The sequence below is a fragment of the Felis catus genome, chromosome B1 (genome assembly GCF_018350175.1).
Source record: "Felis catus isolate Fca126 chromosome B1, F.catus_Fca126_mat1.0, whole genome shotgun sequence".
Lineage (NCBI taxonomy): Eukaryota > Metazoa > Chordata > Mammalia > Carnivora > Felidae > Felis > Felis catus.
This window is the reverse complement of record NC_058371.1, coordinates 96,536,467-96,562,954: the sequence shown is the minus strand read 5'-3', so window position 1 is coordinate 96,562,954 and position 26,488 is coordinate 96,536,467. Positions and strand designations below refer to the sequence as shown.

General features: G+C 36.4%; 2 protein-coding genes across 4 annotated transcripts in view; one reads left to right on the top strand and one right to left on the bottom strand.

Moving 5' to 3' along the window:
• ABHD18 (abhydrolase domain containing 18) overlaps positions 1-6,768 on the top strand; it is a 38,664-nt gene extending 31,896 nt beyond the window's left edge. For all 3 annotated transcript variants that reach the window (XM_006930871.5, XM_045055885.1, XM_045055886.1), the window contains 3 exons: positions 1,580-1,958; positions 2,660-2,822; positions 4,326-6,768. In XM_006930871.5, the coding sequence (XP_006930933.1) occupies positions 1,580-1,958; positions 2,660-2,822; positions 4,326-4,377 (594 nt within the window). In that variant the 3' untranslated portion in view covers positions 4,378-6,768. The remainder of the gene's footprint in view (positions 1-1,579; positions 1,959-2,659; positions 2,823-4,325) is intronic.
• MFSD8 (major facilitator superfamily domain containing 8) overlaps positions 1-26,488 on the bottom strand; it is a 150,557-nt gene that overhangs the window by 118,460 nt on the left and 5,609 nt on the right. The window lies entirely within an intron of this gene.

The following is a 26,488-nucleotide window of genomic DNA, read 5'->3' as shown; positions in this document are numbered from 1 at the left end:
TCCCAATTTGTCTAGGTCCTATCTCCCTCAACAAATAACCCACTATTTATTAATGTTTCAAGGAATTTTTCAAACCAATAGAAATATGACCTTTTTTCTTACCTTTTTTTATGGGCTATACACAAATGTTTCCTTTTTCTTTTTTACTGCTGCATGAGACTGTATGGATGGACATACCATGATTCATTAACTAGTTCCCTGTTGATGGGTATTAATGTTGTTTCTCATTTTTCACTAGTAACAAACACTGCTGCCATGAATAAATTTCACAAGTGTAAATTCCTAGAAATGTTGTTCCATTTGTAATGTGGTTAGATTTTGTCTAATTCTAGTTGTTTCAATTTTTACTACCAGCAGGAACATGTGTATCTGTTTTCCCATAATTTCACAAATTCAGTGTGTTAGCAAACTTACGGGTTTCATTTTTTTTTGTCAACCTAATAATGAAAATTGGTATTGTTTTTACTTAATTTACTTAATTTTAAGTGAAATTGAACATGTTTATAAGTTTAAGGGTAATTTATATTTCATTTTCTGTGACCTTTATGTGCATATCCTTTGCTCACTTTTTCTATTGTGGTTTGGGACTTTATATTCATTTCTAGCTTTTAATAAATTAAAGCAGTTAGCTCTTTGTCATATAAGTTGCAAATATATTTTCCCAGGCTGTCATTGTTTTTTCTTTTGACTTTGTCTTTAGTATTTAACAACGTTTATTTTTACTTAAATTACATTGTACTTACAAGTCCTTAAACTTAGTACATCCTTTTGAGATTTTAATAGGTAATATTTTTTCCTTGATAATTTTTAATTCTTCTTAGTTCAGCCTAAGAAAGGGATTTGAGGTAGCTGATGTATTACTGCCAGGATACACTCATAAGGCTTTGGAAGTTCTAAGATTAAGGCAGATCATGAATTTCAAAACTTTGGCAATAAAAACGTGATGCAGACTAAATGATACCCTTTATTGTTTAATAGGAAATATTAAGCAATATAGTATAAGTCACTTATCTTAGTCCTCAGATAAATTCTGAAATCTCTTTTTTCTGTGTTATTTTTTAAGTTGTCAAATATATGCAACATAAAATTTACTATTTCAACCATTTTTAAGTGTACAGCTCAATGGTGTTAATAAATGCATTCACATTGTTGTGCAGCCATCACCTCTGTCCATCACCACCATCCATCTCCAGAACTTTTTCATTTTACTGAACTGAAGCTCTGTACCCATTGAACAGTAACTCTTCATTACCCACTCCTTCCAGCCCCTGGCAATCCCCACTCTATTTTCTGTCTCTATAAATTTGACTAGTCTAGGTACCTCATAAAACTTAAAATCATACAGTATTTGTTCTTTGTTTCTGGCTTATTCATTTAGTGTAATGTCTTCAAAGTTCATCCATTGTCGTATGTATCAGAATTTTGTTCCCTTTTAAGACTAAATGATAATCCATTGTATGTCTATAGCACATTTTGTTTATTTATTCATTGATGGACATTTGTGTTTTCTTTTTATTTTAACAAGGTTGTTAAATAAAATGTATTTTATACTAAATGATGTCTTCTTTTGTATATTCAGACAGATTCTTTCAAAATGGGACAAGAGTTTGTGAAACGCTTCCCTATTGGTGCAGACAAGCTAACTAACCTTAATCTGGTGTCTAGAACTTTAAATTTAGATATGACAGACCAAGTTGTATCCCAAAAACCTAGGGACTACCATCAATCTAATAAAACATCTATCAGTGCCACATCAGAAGGACTCTTGTTGCAAGATACCTCTAAGATGGAGTGCTTCAATCAAACACTTTCACCCAATAAAAGTAGTTATACAAGCTGTGGCCCTCAGTCATATCACCTACTCAGTAAAGAACAAAGAAGAAACAATCTTCAGAAAGAATCTTTAATATTCATGAAAGGAGTCATGGATGAATGTACTCATGTGGCAAATTTCTCAGGTACCAATTTTATATGAAATGGAGAATGTTTGCTGATGTGTAAATATTTGTGAAATATTTTTAAGGATGCTTTACATTTTAAGGATGTTTACAAAATAATTTCATATTTTCAAGAGTATGTTTGTTGTTGGCTCCAAAATGTATTTTACAGGATAAGTTGATTATTTAAATATATCATATTTTATCCATGAAAATCTAAATCCATCTAATTAGGGGTGCCTGGGTGGCTCAGTTGGTTAAGCAACCAGATCTTGATTTTGCCTTAAGTCATGATCTCACAGTTTGTGCAAGCCCTACGTCGGGCTCTGCGCTGACAGCATGGGGCCTGCTTGGGATTCTCTCTCTCCCTCTCTCTCTCTCTCTCTGAGTCCCTGCCCTGCTAGCGTGCACTTGTGTGCACTCACTCTCTCCTAAAAAATAAATGAGTAAACTTAAAAAAAAATCCATCTTAATAGTTAACTAAAAATATATTGGATTTCATACCTTATTTAGAATGTTCATCTCATTGTATTAGAGATGAATATTATGATATTATGTAATATTATAGTTGATTTTTAACTTAATCAAAAAGTTGTAATTTGACCAACTTGACTTACTGTACTATCAAGTATGTTTTATTTTCTAATATGATAGTATTTATATAAAAATCTTAGAACTTTTTAAAAGTATATATGTTGCATCTTTTAAAATTCCATACCTAGTTCCAGTTGACCCAAGCCTCATTATAGTGGTTCAAGCCAAAGAAGATGCCTACATTCCACGAACAGGAGTTCGAAGTCTACAAGAAATCTGGCCCGGTTGTGAAATCCGGTATCTAGAAGGGGGTCATATTAGTGCTTATCTTTTTAAACAAGGACTCTTCAGGTAAGATGATTGGTCTAATATCTATTTATTTGGTTTCATAATTTTTTGCCTCAAAAAACTTAGAGGATTGGGTATTTTTATTGTATGTTTTAGTCCACTTTCCTTTTTTTCCTGCCCCACTCAGTTCTCACCTTGTGGTATTCTTACCTATCTCATCCTCTTGTTTCTTCTAAAGAACTGGAGAAGTTGTATGATAGGCATATTTTATTGTGTGTTTTTATACTCTTCAAATATTAATAGCCAGGTATTTTAGGGTATAGGGAGGAACACAGTTTGTAAAATTTGCTTTGGTTCATTATGAGTTTTTCACTCCACTCTTTTCTTCTCTCAAGATGGCATAAGTATCTGTGGAATAATTGAGCAATGTTTTTCTGTAGCAAGTGAATATGGAATCTTAAGTGAGAAGTGAAATATTGGTTTTAATGCTAATAACCTTATATGACTCCAGTATTTATTAGAACTTACAAAAACCTTTGATTCTATATCTCTGGTATTTTACAGCCTTTATTATTTCTACTTCTATTTAGATTTAATGGCAAAAGGTTATCATTGGAATATATTTATCATTAATGGTTAAGTGTATTAGTTCACATAAAGTGCTTAGTACCTTGTGCATGATATGTTTCAAAACTGCCAGCTGCAGGGCTGTCTGGGTGGCTCAGTCAGTTAAGCATCCGACTTCAGCTCAGGTCATGATCTCAACAGTTCATGGGTTCGAGCCCTGCGTAAGGCTCTGTGCTGATAGCTTGGAGCCTGGAGCCTGCTTTGGTTTCTGTGTGTCCCTCTCTCTCTGCCTCTCCCCTGCTCACTCTCTCTCTCTCTCTCTCTCTCTTTCTCTCTCAAAAATAAATAAAACCATTAAAAAAACAAAACAAAACAAAACTGCCAGCTTTATAGCTATATAATAGAAGAATTGTGTGTACTATATGTTTGACATGTTTTAGCTCTTTTTAATCCAAGAAGTAATTTTGTATGTTGTCACTCATTTACTTCAACTTTTAGATGTCACCTTAAATGTCCAATTAAAATACCTTGTGAAAGTACTATAGGAAACTAAGGCTTTTTCTTTTTCTTTTCTTTTTTTTTTTTTTAAGGCTTTTGCTTTTAAGTTCAGTTGCTAGGCACATGTGTTTTTCTGGACAAAAAATATCCTTATCTTAATTTATGAAATAAATTGAATACTACATTATGAAAAGTTTAGTGTAGCCAATTAATTTTCAACAAGTGACTTACATATATACATTATATTTTTCACATAGTATATAAATACATAGATATTATATAAGTTCGAATTCATCATCAGTTGAAAGCACATTTGAGGTTTTCTATTAGTGGTGGTTACATGGACCCAAACACCTATCCTCAGATACCTGCCTCTTTCAGACCTATTTGGAGAGGAAGTCAGGTTGCAAGCCACAGGTAATTTTGGAAATTACTAACAATAAAAGTACTGTCTTCCTTTTTTGCTCATCACTTATAGTTCTTCTTTCATATTTAATTTAGACGTGCCATCTATGATGCATTTGAACGCTTCCTCCATAAATATGCTAACTAATTGGATCACTGTATATAACCAGTATGGCCATCATATTGTTTACAAAAGGAATTTCATCCTTTGATGATGTGAAGAACAAGCAGACAGCACTAAATATCTAATTTGTATTAATTTAGTCTGGAACTCATATAAATCAGTCATTAACAATCTTTAAATACATTTAAATAATTTTAAACCAATATTTGGATGAAATAATGTTGAAATATTTTGTTATAGTTTTGTGGGAATCCCATATACTCAATGTCTAGTCTGTTGTTGCTATTTATGAAAACTTTAACTTTTTAATTGTGAATAATTTATTAATTAAAATAAATTTATTCATTGAAGTCCTATTGGTTTTTAAAGAACTGCTAAATCAAACTGAGTTTATAATAACATCAGCCTGTATTGTATACCCTTATGTGATAGTTCTACTATTGACTTGATTTGAGAACATGTTTCTTTCTTTTTATGATTCATAGTGAATTTATAATCTTATTTTCAATTTAATCTCTGCCATGGAAATACTTCATGGTGTGTAAAACGCAGTGTTAACTTTGAATTCTAAAAAATTCCTAATGGCGTCATACATAAGTGGTTTTAATAATTAAAACAAATGTGGGAATGCAAATAAGATGCATATGACTTGGCTCTACTTTGAGACTTTGCCAAATACTAGGTTAGAAAACAATGCCAAACCTATTTCCCCTTCTTAAAAAGTGTCAGTTCATCAAAAATGGAAATAATGAAAGACTTTCTGCATTACTTGATACTGTGTCTTAACATTTTCTTGTATACCTACTCTGGGTTTCCTAAATATCTAACTTTAGTTAGATACACTTAAACAGCTTTGGCCTTTAATTTCAGAAATTAAAGGCCATATATGAAATTGATTTGTTCCATATGAGTTTATTTTACAGAAAAGTTATAGTAACTACTAACTTTTTTAAGGGGAAGATTATATGGCTAGATTTGGTGCTGTGCTTTCGTTTTATGTTAAGCTTCTCAAGCTAAGATCTAAAATGTTTGAAAAAAGTAGAAAATATTTTTGGGTATTGTATCAAGGTTTGGAATAAATGTACTTGAGTTCTATTTGTTTGAAATCTGTGTTGTCTGTGGATTATTTTAAAATATGTATTCCTAGTGTAGCAAGGATATTTGAATTATAATGTGCCTTCATAGCCTTTTAAAATATTTTGTAACTCTAATGTTCCCATCACCTTAGCTTCTAAAAGCTATTTAAAAGTCACTAATGTGAAGTCATTAATGGTATACAAAATCGTAAATTCTGTGAAACTGCTTTGGCATAGGAAACCAAACCAACTTGCTTACAGCCATTTGGTCTTTAGCAATGTTATATCTTCAGATTAGAACCTTTACTTTTAACTGAAAATATAAAATATACTAAAATTTTTAAACAAAATACCCTTTAAAGATAAAGTAAAATTTATTGTTAACTGAATTACAAGGATTTTCTTCATATATAGTGAGGCAATATGATTGAGTGCTTTCTGAACTATGGCTTTAGTAATTTATTACTAAATAAATTTAAAAATTTATTTTTCACCTAAATATTTCTTACTAAGCAGTAATGTACTGTGGTATATAACTTTCTATTGGTAAAAGAATGAAATTTCATTTCATTTTAATTAACTCTTAGGCATAACTAATTTTTCCCAAATGTGAAAGGAGGTATTTTAAAAATTTCATCTCTTAAGCAGATGTTTTAAAGAATATATCCATGCAACTTCCTAAATTGATTAATTCAAGGTGCAAAATACCTTATCCTAAAGTTTTTTTTTTATCCATACATCCCAAAATAGTGACTCAAGCTTCATATATCTGTGTAGAAAACACACACACACACACACACACACACTATATATACATACATACATATACAGACAACATATATATTTTAAAAAGTGCAGTCTGCCATTTTGAGAATTGGTATATAAACTACTAGAAATTCATTTAGGCCACAGTTGCAAACTGACAGTATTGGTATTCAGGCAGCTTGGCCCACAGCTGTTTTATTCAGTGTGCATAATGTTTTAAAATTGTTGTAATTTGAAGTCTTTCAACTGGGCATGCATTCCCTAGTTTGCCACAGCCTATAGACTCCTTATATAAGGTTACTTCACTACTTTGTGTTTCCTACTTAGCCCTGAACACATCTGAGTTTGAGACCCCTGATTTAGATCTATGGTTAGAAATTTCTGAATTTCATGATTTGCTGTTGTAATTACTATTAATTATTTTATCATAGCATTTCAGATTGTTTGTTATGAATGTCATTTTTTAATGTGGTGCTTTCTCTTGGAAAGATTATTAAATTAATACTGTAACTGAAAAATTTTTTAATCATTTCTGAATATTTTATACTTCACAATAAAAGTCTCTTAAAATTAATTATTTCATATATTCAAGAGGATTTATTCTAAATACAAAAAACATGTGTCACATTTGATTGTGTCCAAACTTGAATTGACTGTGTGTTCCTTCTTAGTTCTATTGTAAACCAAACAAGGTAGGGCAGAAATAAGCAAGGGAGGCTCTATCAGAATAGTATTCAGTAACTGCAAATTCCCTGTGTGATCTCAGGGAAACTATGATGGAAGATAGGATTGTGTAGGCAGAGGGAAAGATTAGGGCCTGAGGTCCCTGGATGGGGAAAAACACCTATTTTGGAACAATGCTGGGAGTGTCTAACCACAGGAAGTCCCCTCAGTCATGAGGTTCCTCTTAAGAATGTAACAGACCCCACCTACTACTCAGGTTTCCCCTCTGGAATTTGACAGAAGACTTAAGTATGGCCATAGACCACCCCTCATACAATGGAAACAAGCCAATCAGAAATGGACAACCCAGCATGTAGAACTATCAAGCCAATAAGGATAGAAACTGAGAAGGAACAAGGGGAAATGGAGGGGGGAGGGCTGACCAGAACCTTATAAAACAAGGACCCTTGCCTATAGTCCTTGGGCATTCACTTTCGAATGTACTCTATACAAGAGCTTTACTTCTATTCTTCCTTTCTAATCTTATATTCTAATAAACTTTTGCCTGCTGCTCATTTAGTGTCCACCTCTTCATTCTTTGAAGCAGCGAGACAACGAATCCCGGGTATTGTGGTAAAAAAAAATGCAATAAAACCAGCATTCTAACAAACTGTATTATTTTTTTTTGAAGGGGGGAGGGACAGAGAGAAAGAGAGTCTTAAGCAGTCTCCACACCCAGCACCTAGCCAATTCTGGGCTAGATCTCACAACCAGCCCTGAGATAATGACCTGAGCCAAAATCAAGAGTGAGAGACTTAACTGCTTGAGGCACCCAGCCATCCCTGACAGACCATACTTACCTGAATGTTGTATAACTCACTCTTGGACATAATTAGATTTATACTATTACATGTACAAACAATTAAAATCTAGAGATAAGAATTTAATTATAGGACTCAGAATGGGGATGCTGGTCAGAGGCTGCTATAGAAATCGGGTTTGGAAATAAAAGGAAAGATTTTGGCAGATAAGACAAAGGGAATAGAAGTACATTTGGACTGTTTTGCAGGAGTAGAAAAACTTAATTCTAGGAATATTCTTATAGGCAGAATCCTAGGAAACCAATGATTTCATGAAGAACTTGGAAAACAGTTTAGAAAATGTTGGACCAAAACCTAAAAAGATTTTATTCAGGACCGTTAGAGCTAATGTGCACATTCACCAGATTGTATTAAAAGAAAATGTAAACTTACCATGAAAAGTCTAATCTGTGTATAAACTTGTGACTAACTGAGGTATAACTGTTTTCCTATATAATGTACCTGGATAATTCCATAGGAAGAAAGCTGTATCCTGACACTTTGCTGCTGAAAGTGTGGTCAGTAGATGAGTAGCATGCTCAGGGAGCTTGTTAGAAACTCACAATCTCAAGCAGCATTCCAAACATACTGAGTCAGAATTTACATTTGGACAAGATAGTTCAAATACACGTTAAATTTTCAAAAACACCCACTTTGAGTCAGTGGTTCTCAAATTTTAGCTTGCATTGAAATCACCTGGAACCTGGTTAAAACACAGATTTTTAGACCCCATTACCCTGAGTTTCTGATTCAGTAAGAGGGAAAGGCCTCCTGAATTTGTATTTCTAACAAGTTTCCTAGGATGTTGATTGCTATCTGTCTAAGGGTTACATTACTTTAAGAACCAAAAACTTTAAGAACCAAAGAGTCATGGCTCTAATTGGATCTCAGGCCTGGAACATACCAAAATCACCTGGGGTGTTTTAAAAGCATAGGTAAGTAGGTGTCCTTACCTATGCTGGATCTCTTCATGCAGAAATTCAGATTCAATTGGCTTGCAGTTGGCATTTTTAAAGCTCCCTAGGTGATTCTGATGTGCAGCCAGGTTTAAGAACCATGTGCTTTAAAGGATGCAAGGGAAGAGGAATAGCTTCTGAAGAAAAGGATGTAAAGTCATTAAATCAACATAGATTTTGGAAAGGAATTCCTGATTTTCTGGGTGTTACCAGCACCTCAGAAGTATTAAAATAGCCCAGAGGGCCTGTGTTCCTTTTGCTTCTCCTATTTTGTTACAGGTAGAAGTGCATTAGAGTAGGATGAGCTGGGGGTGGATTTGGGAACTTACGTGCAGCAAAGCTTCTTTAAATCGTAAACTTTAACTCATCTAGGCAACTTAAAGCAGACAAGTATAGGCAAAGAAGAAATGCTAACCTCTTTGCTTTCTTTTCTTCAACCATAAAGACTACATCTTCCCTTCTTAACCTTATGAAATTGCTTTTAAAAATGCAGATACTGGGGTGCCTCGGTGGCTTGGTCGGTTGAGTATCCAACTCTTGATTTTGGCTCAGGTCATGATTCCAGGGTTATGGGATTGAGCCTCCCATCAGGCTCCACACTGGGTGTGGAGCCTCCCTCTGCCCCTCCCCACTGCTCACATGCTCTGTGCTCTCTCCCTCTCTCTCTCTCTCATAAGATTAAAAATAGGAGAAAATAAAATAAAAATGGAGATATGATGCCTCTTTGAAAAGTTAAAGCATGTCTTTAGAAATCATTCTTTTCATTTCCAGAGCAGTTAATCCTCAACTTTTCTATCCATCTCAGTTGACAAAATCATTGCCTTCATTATTGTATGTTTTAGAGATACTTGCTACTCAACTTGAAGACTTGATACATTTCCCTTGCCCTGTAGATGACTCTGATTTTAAGTTCTAACACTTAAGGAAGACAATTACTGATTCTGCTGAGTTTTTACTCACATTCAACTGTAAACCTACACCAACAACTTCACCTGCTAAGCATTCTTTTCCGAAGTCACAACTCAACAAAACAATTGGACTGTTGATAGACAGTGACAACATGGAATATGAAATTTATGTTTTATTTGGAAATATAAATGTGTTTATACATTTATTACTTCACTGGATTCCTTCTAGATGTCATTTTATACCAATATTGCCTTAGATTATAAAGTAGGAGAAAATAAATTGGCATTCTGCAAGATGCACTGGTAAGCCCTTTTGAGTAATAAAATCTACCTTGAGAGGAGATATGTTTGCTGTCACTTGCAGAACTGTACCATCAGGACTATCTGGGGTTTGCTCTTATTTCTGCTCTTGTTTCTGCTCTTATTTCATGTCTTTCATTCACTCTTTTGTATTTCCAAAATGAATGCAGATTCTGGGGGCTGGTCTAGTAATTTTCCGATGTCCTGACACCAACCAGTTCTTCAAGTTTTCATATCAGAAGGTAGGCAATCACATCTCTCCTGGGACCGAATTCATGAGAATAGACGAGTAAAAGATTCACCAAATGCACATTTCTTTTTAAATGTATTTGTAAAACAAAGAACTGTATGTGAGAGTTCTGACTGTATTTCAAGAGGACAGGGACCACAATGATTATCACATTCCCAAACTCAAACTTGCAACCTCATAGCCAGATAGACAGATTTACTTATACTGCATTTAAGTCCACTTATTTGTTTATTCATTCACTTAAAATATATTTACTGAGTCCCAGAAGCAAAATGGTCAAACAAGATGCTTAAACTAATTTTCAAGGACTAGACGAGTTCCTTTTGATTTGAATTCCATAGCAATTTCTGGCTTAGCTCTATACACAGATTATTTTTTTAATTTTTATTTATTTTTATTTTTTAATGTTTATTTATATTTGAGAGAGATAGAGACAGAGTGTGAAATGGGAAGGGTAAAGAGAGGGGAGACACAATCTGAAGCAGGCTCCAGGCTCCACAGAGCCCAATGCGGGGCTCGAGCTCATGAACTGTGAGATCATGACCTGAGCTGAAGTCAGACGCTTAACCGACTGAGCCACCCAGGCGCCCCCACAGATTATTTTTCAAATAGCTTTATTAAAATATAATTTGCGGGGCGTCTGGATGGCTCAGTCGGTTGAGTGTCCAACTTCAGCTCTGGTCATGATCTCACCGTTCCTGGGTTGGAACCCTGCATCTGGCTCTGTACTGACAACTAGATATCTGGAGCCTGCTTCGGATTCTGTATCTCTCTCTGCTCCTCCCCATTATCTCTCTCTCTCTCTCTCTCTCTCTCTCTCTCTCTTTCTCGCTCGCTCTGTGTCTCAAAAATACACATTAAAAAAATATATATACGTATGTATGTGTATATATATATATATAATTTACACAACATAAAACTTATTGATTTAAAGTATGCAATAGTTTGGGGTATATATTTTTAAAACTAAAGTGGTTTTTTTAATGTGTATTTATTTTTGAGAGAGAGAGAAAGAGAGAGCTCATGTACACATGGGGGAGGGGCAAAGAGAGGAAGACAGAGAATCCCAAGCAGGCTCCTCGCTGTCAGTACAGAGCCCAACTTGGGGCTTGAACTCACAAACCGTGAGATCATGACCTGTGCCAAAATCAAGAGTTGAATTCTTAACCAACTGAGACACCCAGGCACCCTGGGTATATTACATTATTAATTATTTTTAACTGTGGTAAAATTATAAGACATAAAACTTACAATTTTAACCACTTTTAACTGTACAAATCAGTGGCACTGATTACATTCACAATATTGTGCAACTATCACCACTATCTATTTCCCAAACTTTTTTACCAGCCTACATAAAGTGATTTTTAAATAGTTCTTTTAAATTGATGGAAAAATCTGACTCTTCTCCTCTTATACCACTGGACATATTTCCCCTACATATTTTGAACAACCCAATGTGTTCTTCATCCTAACTTTCATTGGAATTCGTGTCAGTCCTAACACTTGTTATCCATAAATAAATTCCTCCATTTCTAAAACACTCATTAAGTACAACTTTTAGAACAGAGATGCACACCACAAAGCTATGCTTTATCTTTTAAGCTTAACTTTGTTGTCTTAACTTCCATTGATAACTTAATTCAATAACCTCTAAATTCAACTTGGAGGTATCTGAAAACTCAAAATATCCAAAATTGAACTCATTATCCCTGTCACCCAGGAATTTCCCAAGCTTCTCCCAATTTGTTCTTTATTCATTTTCTTGGTTTTTGGTAGCCACCACCTACCCCGTTATTCAAACAAAAAGGAACATCCTTTACCCTTCACTTATACTCTCCTCTTATACCCATTCAATTCCTCAGTCTTGTTATTTCTCACATATCTCAATAACCTGCTCCTTTCCAAACCCACTATCACAGTCTTAGTTCAGGATTGTGTTATCTTTTCTCAGGATGACTGTAATGTCCCCTTCACTTTTTTAAATGTTTATTTATTTTGAGAGTGGAAGAGCATGAGCACAGGGGGGTGGATGCAGAGACAGAGGGAAAGAGAGAATCCCAAGCAGGCTCTGTGCCATCAATGCAGAGCTGGACGCGGGACTGTATCTCAGGAACCATGAGATCATTAACCTGAGCTCTGAAGTGAAGAGTCTGATGCCTAACTGACTGAGCCACCTGCAGAGTGGCACCTGCAGAGGTGCCCCTGCAATATCCTCTATAAAAATACAGAGTACCCCTGAACCACCCAGAGGTACCTGGTGGCTCAGTCAGTTGAGCGTCTGACACTTGATTTCAGCTCAAGTCATGATCTCACGGTTGTGAGATCGAGCTCCGCGTCAGGTTCCATGCTGGACATGGAGCCAGCTTAAGATTCTTTCTCTCCCTATCTGCCTCTTCCCCAAGAGTGTTCTCCCTCTCTCTCTCTCTCTTTCTCTCTCAGAAAAAAAAGACAGTCTTTTCAATAAATGATACTGGGAAAACTGGTTATCCAGATGCAAAAGAATGAATTTGGACCCTTAATTCACACCATATATAAAAAATTAACTCAAAATGGATAAAAAACTTTTCAAAGATAAAACCAGAAAAGTCAAGGGATGCCTGTGTGGCTCAGTCAGTTAGTTCAGCGTCTGACTTTGGCTCAGGTCATGATCTCATAGTTCATGCGTTTGAGCCCCGCACAGCACAGAGCCCTCTTTGGATCCTCTCTCTCTCTCTCTCTCTCTCTCTCTCTCTCTCTGTCTCTCTCTCTCTCTCCCCTTCCCCCACTCATGCACATGCGTACTCTTTCTCTCCTTCTCTCTCAAAAATAAACATTAAAAAAATATATATATAAGTCATAGGAGAAAACACAGAGGGAAAAGATTCATGACATTGGATTTGGCAATGATTTCTTGTATATGACATCAAAGGCACAAGCAACAAAAGAAAAATTGGACTTCATCAAAATTTAAAAAACTTTTGGGCATCAAAGAACTCTATCAAGAAAGAAAGGCAACTAGAATGGGAGAAAATATCTACAAACCATATATCTGATAAGGGATTAATATTCAGAGCATTTAAAGAACTACAACCCAACAACAACAAAAACCCCAATTTAAAAATGAGCAAAGGACTGGAATAGACATTTCTCCAAAGGAGAGATGCAAATGGCCAATAAATACATAACAAGACTGGGGCGCCTGTGTGGCTCAGTCGGTTGGGCATCCAACTTCAGCTCAGGTCACGATCTCACAGTCTGTGAGTTCGAGCCCCACATCAGGCTCTGTGCTGACAGCTCAGACCCTGGAGCCTGCTTTGGATTCTGTGTCTTCCCCTCTCTCTCTGTCCCTCCCCCACTCATGCTCTGTCTCTTTCACTCTCAAAAATGAATAAATGTTAAAAAAAAAATTTTTTAAGTACATACATAACAAGATCACCAGGGAAATGTAAATCAAAACCACAGTGAGGAGCACGTGGGTGGCCCTGTTGGTTGAGTGACTGACACTTGATTTCAGTTCAGGTCATGATCCCAGGGTCGTGAGATTGAGCCCTGCATCTGTCTAAGGGCTAAGCCTGCTTAAGATTCTCTCTTTCTCCCTCTGCCCCTCTCCCTTGCTTACACTCTCTCCTTCTAAACACACACACACACACACACACACACACACACACACACACACACACACCACAGTGATCTACCATTTCACATCCATTAGGATGGCTTCAACAAATGAAAAATAACAACTGTTGGTGAGGATGTGGAGAAACTGGAACCCTTATATGCTGATGGTATGAATGTATTACATACAGCCACTATGTAAAATGGTATAGCATTTCCTCATAAAATTAAACATAGAATTATCACATGATCCAGCAATGCCACTTCTGAGTATCTACCGAAAATAATTGAAAGCAGGAACTCAAACAGACACTTATACACCAATATTCAGAGCAGCATTATTCCCAATATCCAAAAGGGGGAAACAACGCAAATGTTCATTGGGATATGAATGAAAAAACAAAACATATGTAACGGAATATGATTCAGTCTTAAAAAGCAATGGAATTCTGACAAACCCTACAACATGGATGAACCTTGGGAAAAAATTAAGCTAAGTGAAATAAGCCAGACACAAAAAGACAAATAATATATTATTCCACTAACATGAGGTATCTAGAGTAGTCAATTCAGAGACAACAAGTAGAATGTTGGTTGCCAGGGGATGAGAGGAGAGGGGAATAGGAACTTAGTGATCAATATTGATTGAATACAGAATTTGGGAAGATTAAAAATTTCTGGAGATGGATGGTAGTGATGATTGTACAATGTGAATGCACATAATGCCACTGAACTGTACACTTAAAATGTACACAACTTCAGAAAATGATCACAACTTCAGAAAAAAGTTATAAATGTACTATTGAAAAATCTCTAAAGGGGAAAAAAAATAGTGAATAGGGGAGGGACCAGGATGCAAAGATAGCAACCAACTATAAGCTTCTCTTTGGGAAACTGCTAGAAAGGCCAGCAGTGACTAGATGGGGAAATTAAAATTTCGACAAATTAAATTTTGTCTATATATTGATGAGAATGATCCAGGAGAAAAAAACTATTCATTCGGGAAAGGGACCACAGAACAAATTCCTTGAATAGGAAAGAAAAATTTCAAAACTTATTGTAAAACTGAAAGATTTCATAACTGACTGTCTTTAATTTTTCTGATTGATAACCTTGTTTGAACATTGTTAAACAAAAAAATAGGAGTATTTTTATTATTTTATTATTGAATTTTCAGTCTTGGAATTTTATTTTTTAAATTAGACATTAAGTGTTCTAAGTAGTTCATCTTTTTAAGACATAGATATCAACATAATACATAGCCTTCTATGAAGTATATATTTTTCTAAGTGTCCAGTTAAATTACAGTAATATCTGGTATTTCATAGTAAACACCCATACTTTTACTGAGGTTTTTAAATGAAATACTACTGTCCTTGGACAAAATACTCAAAGTAACATTATCTAATCATACATACTTAAAAAGATACTCTAAAATGTTATGATTTCACCCCACATTTTGTACCTTGATTGAGTCAGGACTTATCTCTGATCTTCCTATATTTTCTTACTTAGATTTTAACTGACAAATGAGAAACTAAAAATCTTGAAACTTTATTTCTAAGTTGTTCAAAATAAAAGGAAATTTTTGGGCACCTGGATGGCTCAGTTGATTAAGCGTTTGAGTTTGGCTTAGGTCATGAGCTTGTGGTTTGCTGATTCCAGCCCCACATTGAGCTCTGTGCTGACAGTGTGGAGCCTGCTTGGGATTCTCTCTCTCTCCCTCTCTCTCTCTGCCCTCCCCCACTTGGACTTTCCCTCTCTCTCAAAAATAAATAAATAAACTTTATAAACAAATAAATACATACATAAATAAAAGGAAATTTAAAAAATGGATTTTTAACCTATCAATCAATGATAATGACTAAGAAGAGTTTCCTTCAAGATTTCCTAAGGTTATATATAATGTCAGGTGAAAAGGTAAGGAGATTATATCTATATATGTGTCTATAGATATAATAGATATATAGATATCTATATTACATATATATATGTGTGTGTGTGTATATATATATATATATATATATATATAGCCAAGAAACAGGAAATCTTTATCCATTCATCAATCAATGGACCCTTGGGCTGCTTCCATAATTTGGCTACTGTAGATAATGCTGCTGTAAACATCAGAGTACATGTATCCCTTTGAATCAGTATTTTTGTATTCTTTGCATAAATACCTACTAGTGTGATTGCTGGATAGTAGGGTATTTTCAACTTTGGAAGAACCTCCATACTGCTTTACAGAGTAGCTGCACCAGTTTGCATTACCACCAGCAGTGCAAGAGGGTTCCCCTTCACTACATTGTCATCAGCACTATTGTTTCTTGTACTGTTGATTTTAACCATTCTGACATGTGTGAGGTGATATCTCATTGTAGTTTTAAATTGCATTTCCCTGATGATGAGTGATGTTGAGCATCTTTTCACGTGTCTGTTGGCCATCTGTACATCTTCTTTGGAAAAATGACTATTCATGTCTTCTGCCCGTTTTTAATTGGATTATCCATTTTTTGGGTGCTCGGTTTTATAAGTTCTTTATATATTTTGGATACTACCACTTAATCAGAAACATCATTTGCCAATATCTTGCATTTGAGTTTTGTTGTCTCCTTTCTCCTTGGCTGTGCAGAAGCTTTTTATTTTGATGATGTCCCAATAGTTTATTTTTGCTTTTGTTTCCCATGCCTCCAGAGATATATCTAGAAAGAAGTTACTACAACTGATATCAAAGAGGTTACTGCTTGTGTTCTCCTCTATGATTTTTATGGTTTCAAGTCTCATATTTTGGTCTTTAATCCCTTTTGAATTTATTTTTGTATATGGTGTTAAAGTGGTCCAGTTTCATTCTTCTGTATAGTATGTTGCTGTCCCGTTTTCCAAACACCATTTGTTGAGGAGACAGTCTTTTTCCCATTGGATATTCTTTTCTGCTTTGTGTAAGATTAATTGATCATATAAGTGTGGGTTCATTTCTGGGCTTTTTATTCTGTTTTAATGGCCTGTGCAAGTGCCATATGCCAGATTTTTGTGCCAGCACCACACTGTTTTGATTACTACAGGATTATAATATAACTTGGAGTTTGGAACTATGATTCCTCCAGCTTTGCTTTTCTTTTAGAAACCCATTTATTTACTATGAATATTATTCATTCCCATGAAACTACAAGTGCTGCAATACAAAAAAAAACAGATTGATGTTAATTCCACTATAAAATATGATTTAGTAATTAAAAAGTTTTGTGAATCACTAAAAAAGATAGTTATTGATAGAAATTTATATGGTTTTGAATGACTTATCAACAGTAGCCATTTGCAAATGTATCTTTAAGTAGGCTCCACGCCCAACATGGGGCTTGAATTCAGGACCATGAGATCAAAAGTGACATGCTCTACCCACTGAGCCAGCCAGGCACCCTGCCATTTGCCAATTACTAAATGATCTGACTGCTGCACAAGAACAATAACATTATCTGCATACTCCCCTAATCAGAGAGGTTATATTCTATTATCAATAATGAAGAAGAGCAATGGCACCAAAAGAACAAATTATTCTTACTTAGAATGTTTTGGTACTTCCATTTGGAGGTAAGTACATATGAATTCACCTCACACAAAGAAAAACCTGGGCAGAACTTAGATTATTCAAAACCACTTAGTAGGGTCTAGAAATCTTCAGCTTTTAATCAGTAGTTTTACCTTTACACTTATATAAAGATGTCAAAGAGTTATTAATTGAAATCATATACAGTATGGAAAAATGGATATATATATATATATATATATATATATATATATATGCAGAGAAAAAAATTGGAAGGATATAGAGTATCAGGGAAGTAAGAATAGAAGGGACAACAACTCAAACTTATCAATGACCTTTATTGTTAAAAAAAACTTTACCATAGGATGTATTATTTCAAACAAACATAAAAAAACAAATGCTGTCATTAAAAAAAATTTTTAACGTTTATTTATTATACAGAGACAGAGAGACACAGAGCTTGAGCAGGGGAGGGGTAGAGAGAGGGGGAGACACAGAAGCAGGCTCCAGGTTCTGAGCTGTCAGACACAGAGCCCGACGCGGGACTCGAACTCACAAGCCGTGAGATCATGCCCTGAGCTGAAGTCGGATGCTTAACCAACTGAGCCACCCAGGTGCCCCAAATGCTGTCATTTTTGTTTTTTCTTTGAGATTAATGGCTTATGATAAATTTCTAGGAGTGGGATGACTAGCGATGGGTGGAGATGCAAATCTATGCCAAGGAATCACGGCCACTGCTGTGCTGGCCCCCTGGCCTAGGCCACCCTGAGGCAATTCAGGCCCCCCAGAAGAATGCTGCCACTGCCTTCCACGTGGTGCAGGTCACCCCCCATGGATGAGGATAAGGTTCTGCTCCCTCAGGCACAGGTTCTCATGCCCAGCAGATCCCACTTCCATGGCTGCAGCTGGAAGCTGCTCTGGCTCCAACTCCTCCTGCTAAGCAAGGCACTGAAGCTCTTGCCCCCTGTAACTTATATCCCATGCAACTCCGTGTTGCCACTATTCTAGCCAAAGGAGGATCAGTAGGAAAGAAATCCCTCTCAGGGACAGGCTTAGAAGACAGCGACTGAGACATTTCCTCTGAAGCCTGAAGAAGCGTTGGCTGCACAAGTGTTGTTGGTTTAAGGTTATGCCTATAAAAATGTCTTCCAGTTTTCTGGATAGAAAGCTCATGTTACTGAAAAAAGAGTTGATTCAGCTGCAAAGCCAGCAGGGGCAAGCAAGGCTCCAGGTAGCAGTGTGGCCCCAGACTGGGTGCACATTTTTCCTTTCACAGATGACCTAGGACCAGACTGGTGGCCTGGTCGTACCCCGCCCCCGCCTTTTTAAAAATTTTATTATTTTTTTAATGTTTATCTTTGAGAGAAAGACACACAGCACAAGTGGGGAGGCACAGAGAGAGAGAGGGAGACACAGAATCCGAAGCAGGCTCCAGGCTCTGAGCTGTCAGCACAGAGCCCAGCATGGGGCTCGAACCCACAAACCATGAGATCATGACCCAAGCCAAAGTCAGACGCTTAACTGACTGAGCCACCCAGGTGTCCTGGCCTGGTCAAATTCTTGCTTGTTGCCCTGAGAAATCCTTCAAGAAGAGGGTTTTTATGCAGCTGCTGTTCCTGTTAAGTCTGTCCCTTTGCTCCCTGTTTGAGTCCTTTTCTATCTCCAGGCTCAAACACCCCAAGAACCTCTGTCACCCCGTGTCTTCCATTCTCCCTCTGAAATTGGTGAGCAAGTTGGAGTCTGCAGGGACATCAAGGATTCTGTTTTCACTAATAAACACGGTGGTCTTGCAAATTACCTTGGCAACATATACACTGCTTTTTTAGCTTTTATTGTATAGTCAGTAAAATAGGGGAGAGGGGCTGAAAGTTCAGTTAATCACAATGACCAATGGTTTAATCAACCAAGTCTAAGTGATGAAACCTCCAGAAAAAACCCTAAATGGTGAGATTCAGGGAGCTTCCACGAATACATTGAGGGTGACATGCCCAGAGAAGGCATGGAAGCTCTGAATACCTCCTCCCCTATAAGCTTATCTTTTTCATCTGGCTGTTCCTGAATTACATCCTTTATAACAAACTAGTAAGTGTAAATAAAGTGTTTTCCTGAGTTCTGTGAACCAGTCTAGCAAATTATCCAACCTAAAGAGGGGTTTGTGGGAACTGATTTGTAGTTGGATGGGCAAAAGTGTTGGGTGGCCTGGGTACCCTATTTGTGGCTGATATCTGAAGTGAGGGCAGACTTGTGGGAATGAGTCCTTTAATTTGTGAGGTTGGACACTAACTCTAGGTAGGTCGGAACTGAATTGAATTTTTGGAAACTCAGTTGGTGTAGGATAATAGAGAACTAAAGAATTGGTGGCTGGTGTCTAGACCTCTCCTCAAAATCTGTTCCAAATTCTCATTTGTTAATGTTGACCTGTAATTAGATTTTATACACTGTATTTCAACTTTGAAAATGTCTTTTCATACAGATAAGTATTGCCAAAAACTGATACCCATTTATAAGCAAATGCATTTAATTAAACATATTCATCATCATTTGGAGTATTTATGGAATTCTATTGGATTTCTCTCTTGATATTTGCCTTTTAGCAATAGGACAGAGTGATGACAGCACCACATATGGTTCCTCTCACAACTACTCAACTCTGCCTTCGTGGTGTGAAAGCAGCCACAGACAATATGTAAACGAATAAGCATGCTGTATTCCAATAAAATTTATTTATGGAACTGAAATTCAAACTTCATACAGTATTTATGTGTCCCCAAAACTCTTTTTTCAACCATTAAAAAAACGTAAAAACCATTCTTAGCTTGCACCTGTGTAAAAATAGGTGGTGGTCAGGATTTGGCCCATGGGCCATAGTTTACCACGTCCTGATCCAGAAAATCCATATAATGCTGAATCATTTTCTAAGTAACATATTTTCACTAGTGCTTATGATTGCCTTGGAATCAAATGGTTAAATTGTAATAAATATGATTGTTCATATTGAAGTACTATGTAATAATAGTAAAAACATTTTAAGTCAGAAAAAGAAAGCCAATAGCCTTTCTTACCCTTTGTCTTACCAATGTATGATTCGGTAATGTTTTTAGTCATTTGAAAAAATATTAGCTTTGTTATGCAGCCCTTCCAAATGTTGACACACTTCATAACACAGTATCAAAAAGTTATATTATTAAAATCACTACTGATCTCATCAGAAAAGAGTCTTCAAGCATTAGGAAGCTGTTGAGCTCATGCTGTAGTTACAAGATTTCCAAATTCTAATTTTCTCTTGATAGCTTGAATATTATCACTGGTATCATCAGTTGTTTCCATTGACATGACGGATTCACTTCATTCATTTTTGGGAAAATGTCTGCCAAATTATCTAAGCATGAGTAAACCTAGTCTGTTGTCAGGTGTTCTTTCAAGTACAAATGGGTTCCATGAAGAAAGGAGCTAGTCCATGTACCACTCAATCTAGTCCTTTTCTTCAAGACAACCATCATACTTTGATATACCGCAGAAGTGAGTTATGTACCCTTCCTATTTCATCACACAGAATATTAAAAGACTCCCTTAAGGGGCGCCTGGGTGACTCAGTCAGTTAGGCATCCAACTCTTGCTTTCAGGTCATAATCTCACGGTGCATCATCGGGCTCTATGCTCATGGCATGGAGCCTGCTTGGGATTCTCTCTCTCCTTCTTTTCTCCCCTGTGCTCTCAAAATAAATAAACTTTTAAAAGAAGCAGTTATAGGGTTAAGTTTTAATCACATTAATAATTTTGACATCAAGGACATTCTTAGGTGAAGCTTGAAATTTTTGTTTTTTGTTTTTTGTTTTTTTGAGAGGGAGGGACCAAAGGGGAGAGGGGCAGAAGGAGAGATCAAAAGAATCCTAAGCAGACCTTAGCTCCTAAGCTCACCCCAATGTGGGGGCTCCATCCCACAACCCTGAGATCATGACCTGAGCCCAAATCAAGAGTCAGATGCTCAATTGACTGGGCCACCCAGGTGCCTCAAGAATTTTTGTTGTTTTGACTATGAATGTGTGGCTGAAGAATACAATGAGGGCTAGTACAGTTTGGTTCCACTGCCTTGATTCGTGGTGAGTCACCAGCAGATTTATCCACCATTGCTTTTGCACCATCAGTACAGATATCGACAAGGGGAAAAGGCAAAATAATATCTTCATATTATTATGAAAACAGTTTTGACCTCAACCTTAAAGATTCCCTAAAAGAGTGTCCTAAGGGACACCTGGGTGGCTCTGTGGGTTAAGCACCTGACTCTTGATTTTGGCTCAAGTCATGATCTCATGATCATGAGAGCCCCGTGTCGGGCTCTGCACTGACAACACAGAGCCTGCTTAGGATTCTCTCCCTCTTTCTCTGTCCCTTCCCCCTCCTCATGCTCTCTCTCACAAAAGAAATAAACATTAAAAAAAAAAAAGTGTCCCTAAATATTCCCTAAAAAGGATTTAGGAGCACAATTTGAAAATCTGCTAACCTAAGACACAGTCTTGGGTACTGCCACCAACAATTAATGTTTAGACAATGAAGAATTAAAGAGATAGACTGAGAAGTGGCTAGAAAGGTAGGAGGTAAACAATGAGAATGTGAAATCATGGAAGCAGGGAAAACAGGAACAATCAGGAACTCCTGGAAAAAACAGGAACTGTACCAGAAAAATCAGTAGCCATGTATATATGGATTTCACTCAAATGTAGTGGGAATTTGTTGATTATTTCATACTGATGAAGTATAAAATATGAATACAGTTGGTCTTGTTTTTAGGTTATCATGACACTGAAACCATAGAGAAGGAAATGCAATCCTAGCACATAACACTGTTCTGCAGTGAGGAATATCTACACACTCATAAAATAAAGCTGTTTATAGATTCTTAAAATTTAGAACCAGTCTATGAACAAAGCATAAAGAAGCACATTATGGTTTCACAATAGAATATAAATGATCACTCTTGACAATGTATATGAAAGGAAGAAATGTTGCACCTGGATGGCTCAGTCGGTTAAGTGTCCGACTTTGGCTGAGGTCATGATCTCACAGTTCGCAGGTTTGAGCCCCAAGTGGGCTCTGTCAGCTGACAGCAGCCTGGAGCCTGCTCTGGATTCTGTGTCTCCCTGTTTTTCTGCCCCTCCCCCACTTGCACTCTCTCTCTCTCAAAAATAAATATTAAAATTTTTTTTTTAAAAAAGGAAGAAATGTTGTCCATGATATGGCATACTCTCAAACACTGCCACGGGGAATGTAAATTGATACCAAAGTTTGGAAAATGGTTTGGCAATATCTGTAATAGATTAAGATATGCATACTCTATAATTCAGAAGTTCTACTCCCAAAATGATACACTACTTACAGGAAGATTTCATTTACATATAGTTTAAAAAACTAGGCAAATCTGTGGGATAAATTATTAGGTGATAACCCATAAAGAAAAGTAAGAAAGTGATTTCTTCCTTAAGGGGAGGAAAGTGTTGTAAATAGAAACACATGGGGTTCTAATTCTTAACTGGGGTAGCCATTACATGGTTGTTCACTTTACCCATTAATTGGTACATGTGTGGGTTTTTAAGTTATGTGGGAGCACTTTTCTATGTATGCTATATTTAAAAATAATATAAAGAAAAAAATTGGAAGATAGAGCAAAGGGTTGGGTCATATATTCTCACTTTTCAGAGTGAGGATGTAAGAGATTCTGTCTAAAATTGCATAGAACATTCAGGGTGCCTGGTGGTTTAGTCACGTAAGCATCCAACTCTTGATTTTAGCTCAGGTCATGATCTTGCAGTTTGTGGGATCGAGCCCTGTATCGGGCTCTGTGCTGACAGTGTGGAACCTGCTTGGGATTCTCTCTCTCCTTCTTTCTCTGCCCCTCCCCTATTTGTGCTTTCTCTCTGTCTCTCTCTCAAAATAAATAAACTTAAAAATAAATAAATAAATAAATGATAAATAGGAGAATGGTGGATGGGCTCAAGTAAGTGTGCTAAATCCTCATATTTTATAGTGGCTTCCTACTGCTCAAAGAATAAAATTCAAACTCTGCCATAATCTAGAGTCCCCTGCAGGTCTGCCTTAGGCTATCGCTTTAGCCTTCTCTCTAGCCATGCTTTATTATATGCTAGATACCAGTCTCTTTCTGAGGCCTTGGTAACCACACAACTCCAGCTTCATCTTTCAATCCTTAACAGGAAGCTCTGTTCATCTTAAAAGAATACTTGTCCCATGGCGTGTTCCTTCTCATACTTTAATTCTCACTTTAAATTTTACCTCCCATATTTGTTTTCTTCACTAACTGTTGCTAACAATCTGTAGTTACTGAGTTTACTTTTTGTTAGTCTCCAATAAAATAAAAATAATAGTAATACTAATAACAACAATGATGTAGTTATTAGCCCTTACTATTTGCCAGGCACCACTCAATGAGTTTTAAATAAATCAACATTTTTAAATTCTCACAATAACCATGTAAAGTAAATACAATTATTTTTTTTCAATTCTGAAAGTTTATTGAAATATCTGACTATAATTATAATTTATTAACATTTTACATATCTCTTATCCCCCTTTATGCATTTGGTTTCTATGTAGTTTTATGCATATGTGATGTGATACATATCTTTTTTTTTTTTTTAACATATCTTCTTTTGAATTGTGCCTATTAAAGTTATATAATATCTACCTTGGCCATATTTTTTATTTTTATGCTTTCTTTACCATTTCATTTATTTTTTTTAATGATTTATTTTTATTTTTATTTTTTAAATTTACATCCAACTGAGTTGGCATATAGTGCAACAATGATTTCAGGAGTAGATTCCTTAATGTCCCTTACCCATTTGGCCCATCTCCCCTCCCACAACTCCTCCAGTAACCCTCTGTTTGTTCTCCATATTTAAGAGTCTCTTATGTTTTGTCCCCCTTCCTGTTTCTATACTATTTTTGCTTCCCTTCCCTTATGTTCATCTGTTTTGTATCTTAAAGTCATCATATGAGCTGAGTCTTATGATATTTATCTTTCTCCAGCTAATTTCACTTAGTATAATACTCTCTAGTTCCATACACGTTGCTACAAATGGCAAGATTTAATTCTTTTTGATTGCCGAGTAATACTCCATTGTATATATATACCACATCTTCTTTATCCATTCATCCATCGATAGACATTTGGGCTCTTTCCATACTTTGGCTATTGTTGATAGTGCTGCTATAAATATTGGGGTGCATGTGCCCCTTTGAAACAGAATACCTGTATCCCTTAGATAAATACCTAGTAGTGCAAGTCCTGAGTCATAGGGTAGTTCTATTTTTAATTTTTTGAGGAACTTCCATACTGTTCTCCAGAGTGGCTGCACCAGGTTGCATTCCCACCAACAATGCAAAAGAGATCCTCTTTCTCCACATCTTCCCTAACATCTGTTGTTGCCTGAGTTGTTAATGTTAGCCATTCTGACAGGTGTGAGGTGGTATCTCATTGTGGTTTTGACTTGTATTTCCCTGATGATGAGTGATGATGAGCATTTTTTCATGTGTCTGTTAGCCATCTGGATGTCTTCTTTGGAGAATTGTTGATTCATGTCTTTTTTCCATTTCCTCACTGGATTATTTGGCTTTTGGGTGTTAAAATTGAGGAGTTCTTTATAGATTTTGGATACTAACCCTTTATCTGATATGTTGTTTGCAAATATCTTCACCCATTCCGTCGGTTACCTTTTAGTTTTGCTGATTGTTTCCTTCACTGCGCAGAAGCTTTTTATTTTGATGAGGTCCCAGTAGTTCATTTTTGCTTTTGTTTCCCTTGCCTCCAGACACTGTTGAGTAAGAAGTTGCTGTGGCTGAGGTCAAAGAGGTTTTTGCCTGCTTTCTCCTCGAGGATTTTTTTTTGTTTATTATTTTTTTAACGTTTATTTATTTTTGAGAGAGGGAGAGACAGAGCATGAACGGGGGAGGGTCAGAGAGAGAGGGAGACAAAGAATCTGGAACAGGCCCCAGGCTCCGAGCTGCCAGCACAGAGCCTGACGCGGGGCTCGAACTCACGGACCGCGAGATCATGACCCAAGCCAAAGTCAGACGCTTAACCGACTGAGCCACCCAGGCGCCCCACCTCAAGGATTTTGATGGCTTCCTATGTTACATTTCGGTCTTTCATCCATTTTGAGTTTATTTTTGTGTATGGTGTAAGAGAGTGGTACAAGTTCATTTTTGTGCATGTCACTGTCCAGCTTTCCCAGCACCACTTGCTGAAGAGACTGTCTTTATTCCATTGGATATTCTTTTCTGCTTTGTCAAAGGTTAGTTGGCCATACGTTTGTGGGTCCATTTCTGGGTTCTCTATTCTGTTCCATTATTCTGAGTGTCTGTTATTGTGCCGGTATCATACTTTCTTGATGCTTACAGCTTTGTAGTACAGCTTGAAGTCCAGTATATACAATAATTTTTCATGTTTTACAGATGGAGAAACAAAACCATAGAGGTTAATTTGCCGTTTTACTGTTAGGAAGTGGCAGAGCTATCATTTGAACCCAGATAATCTAGTTTCAATCACTGTGCCACTGTCATTTTTCAAACTGTACATTATGATCTGTACCTATACCATGAAATTAATTAATTTTGTGCTTTTTAAAAAAAGTGAAATGGAAGAGAATAGATCACATAAGAGTGTGTTCACTTAGTAAAGATAAGTAGTGGTTTGTGAAACTTCTGATTTAATTGTACATATCAATTCATGAGGTATGAAAGCCACTGCACAATGCATTCAACATCTCTGTGTAAGTTCTGGAACTGACCAGTTCACTAGTATATCCCCAAGGTCTAGCCTAGTTACTGAACTACAGTAAGCTTTCAGTGAATATTTATTGAATTGATTAAAATAAACCATAAGTATTAAAAAACTGATAAGAAATTTTCCTAATTTCTCTACAAAGCTTATATTTTCTGATGTCAACCACTGAAGTTCATCCAAACTTGAATTTAAAGATCTTGCCTTTTGGGGGCACCTGGGTAGCTTAGTCGGTTAAGTGTCTGACTTTGGCTCAGGTCATGATCTCACGGTTCACAGGTTCAAGCCCTGCGTCAGGCTCTGTGCTGACAGCTCAGAGCTTGGAACCTGCTTCAGATTCTGTGTCTCCCTCTTTCTCTGCCCCTCCCCTGAGCACACTGTCTCTGTCTCTCAAAAATAAACGTTAAAAAAAAAACAAGGTC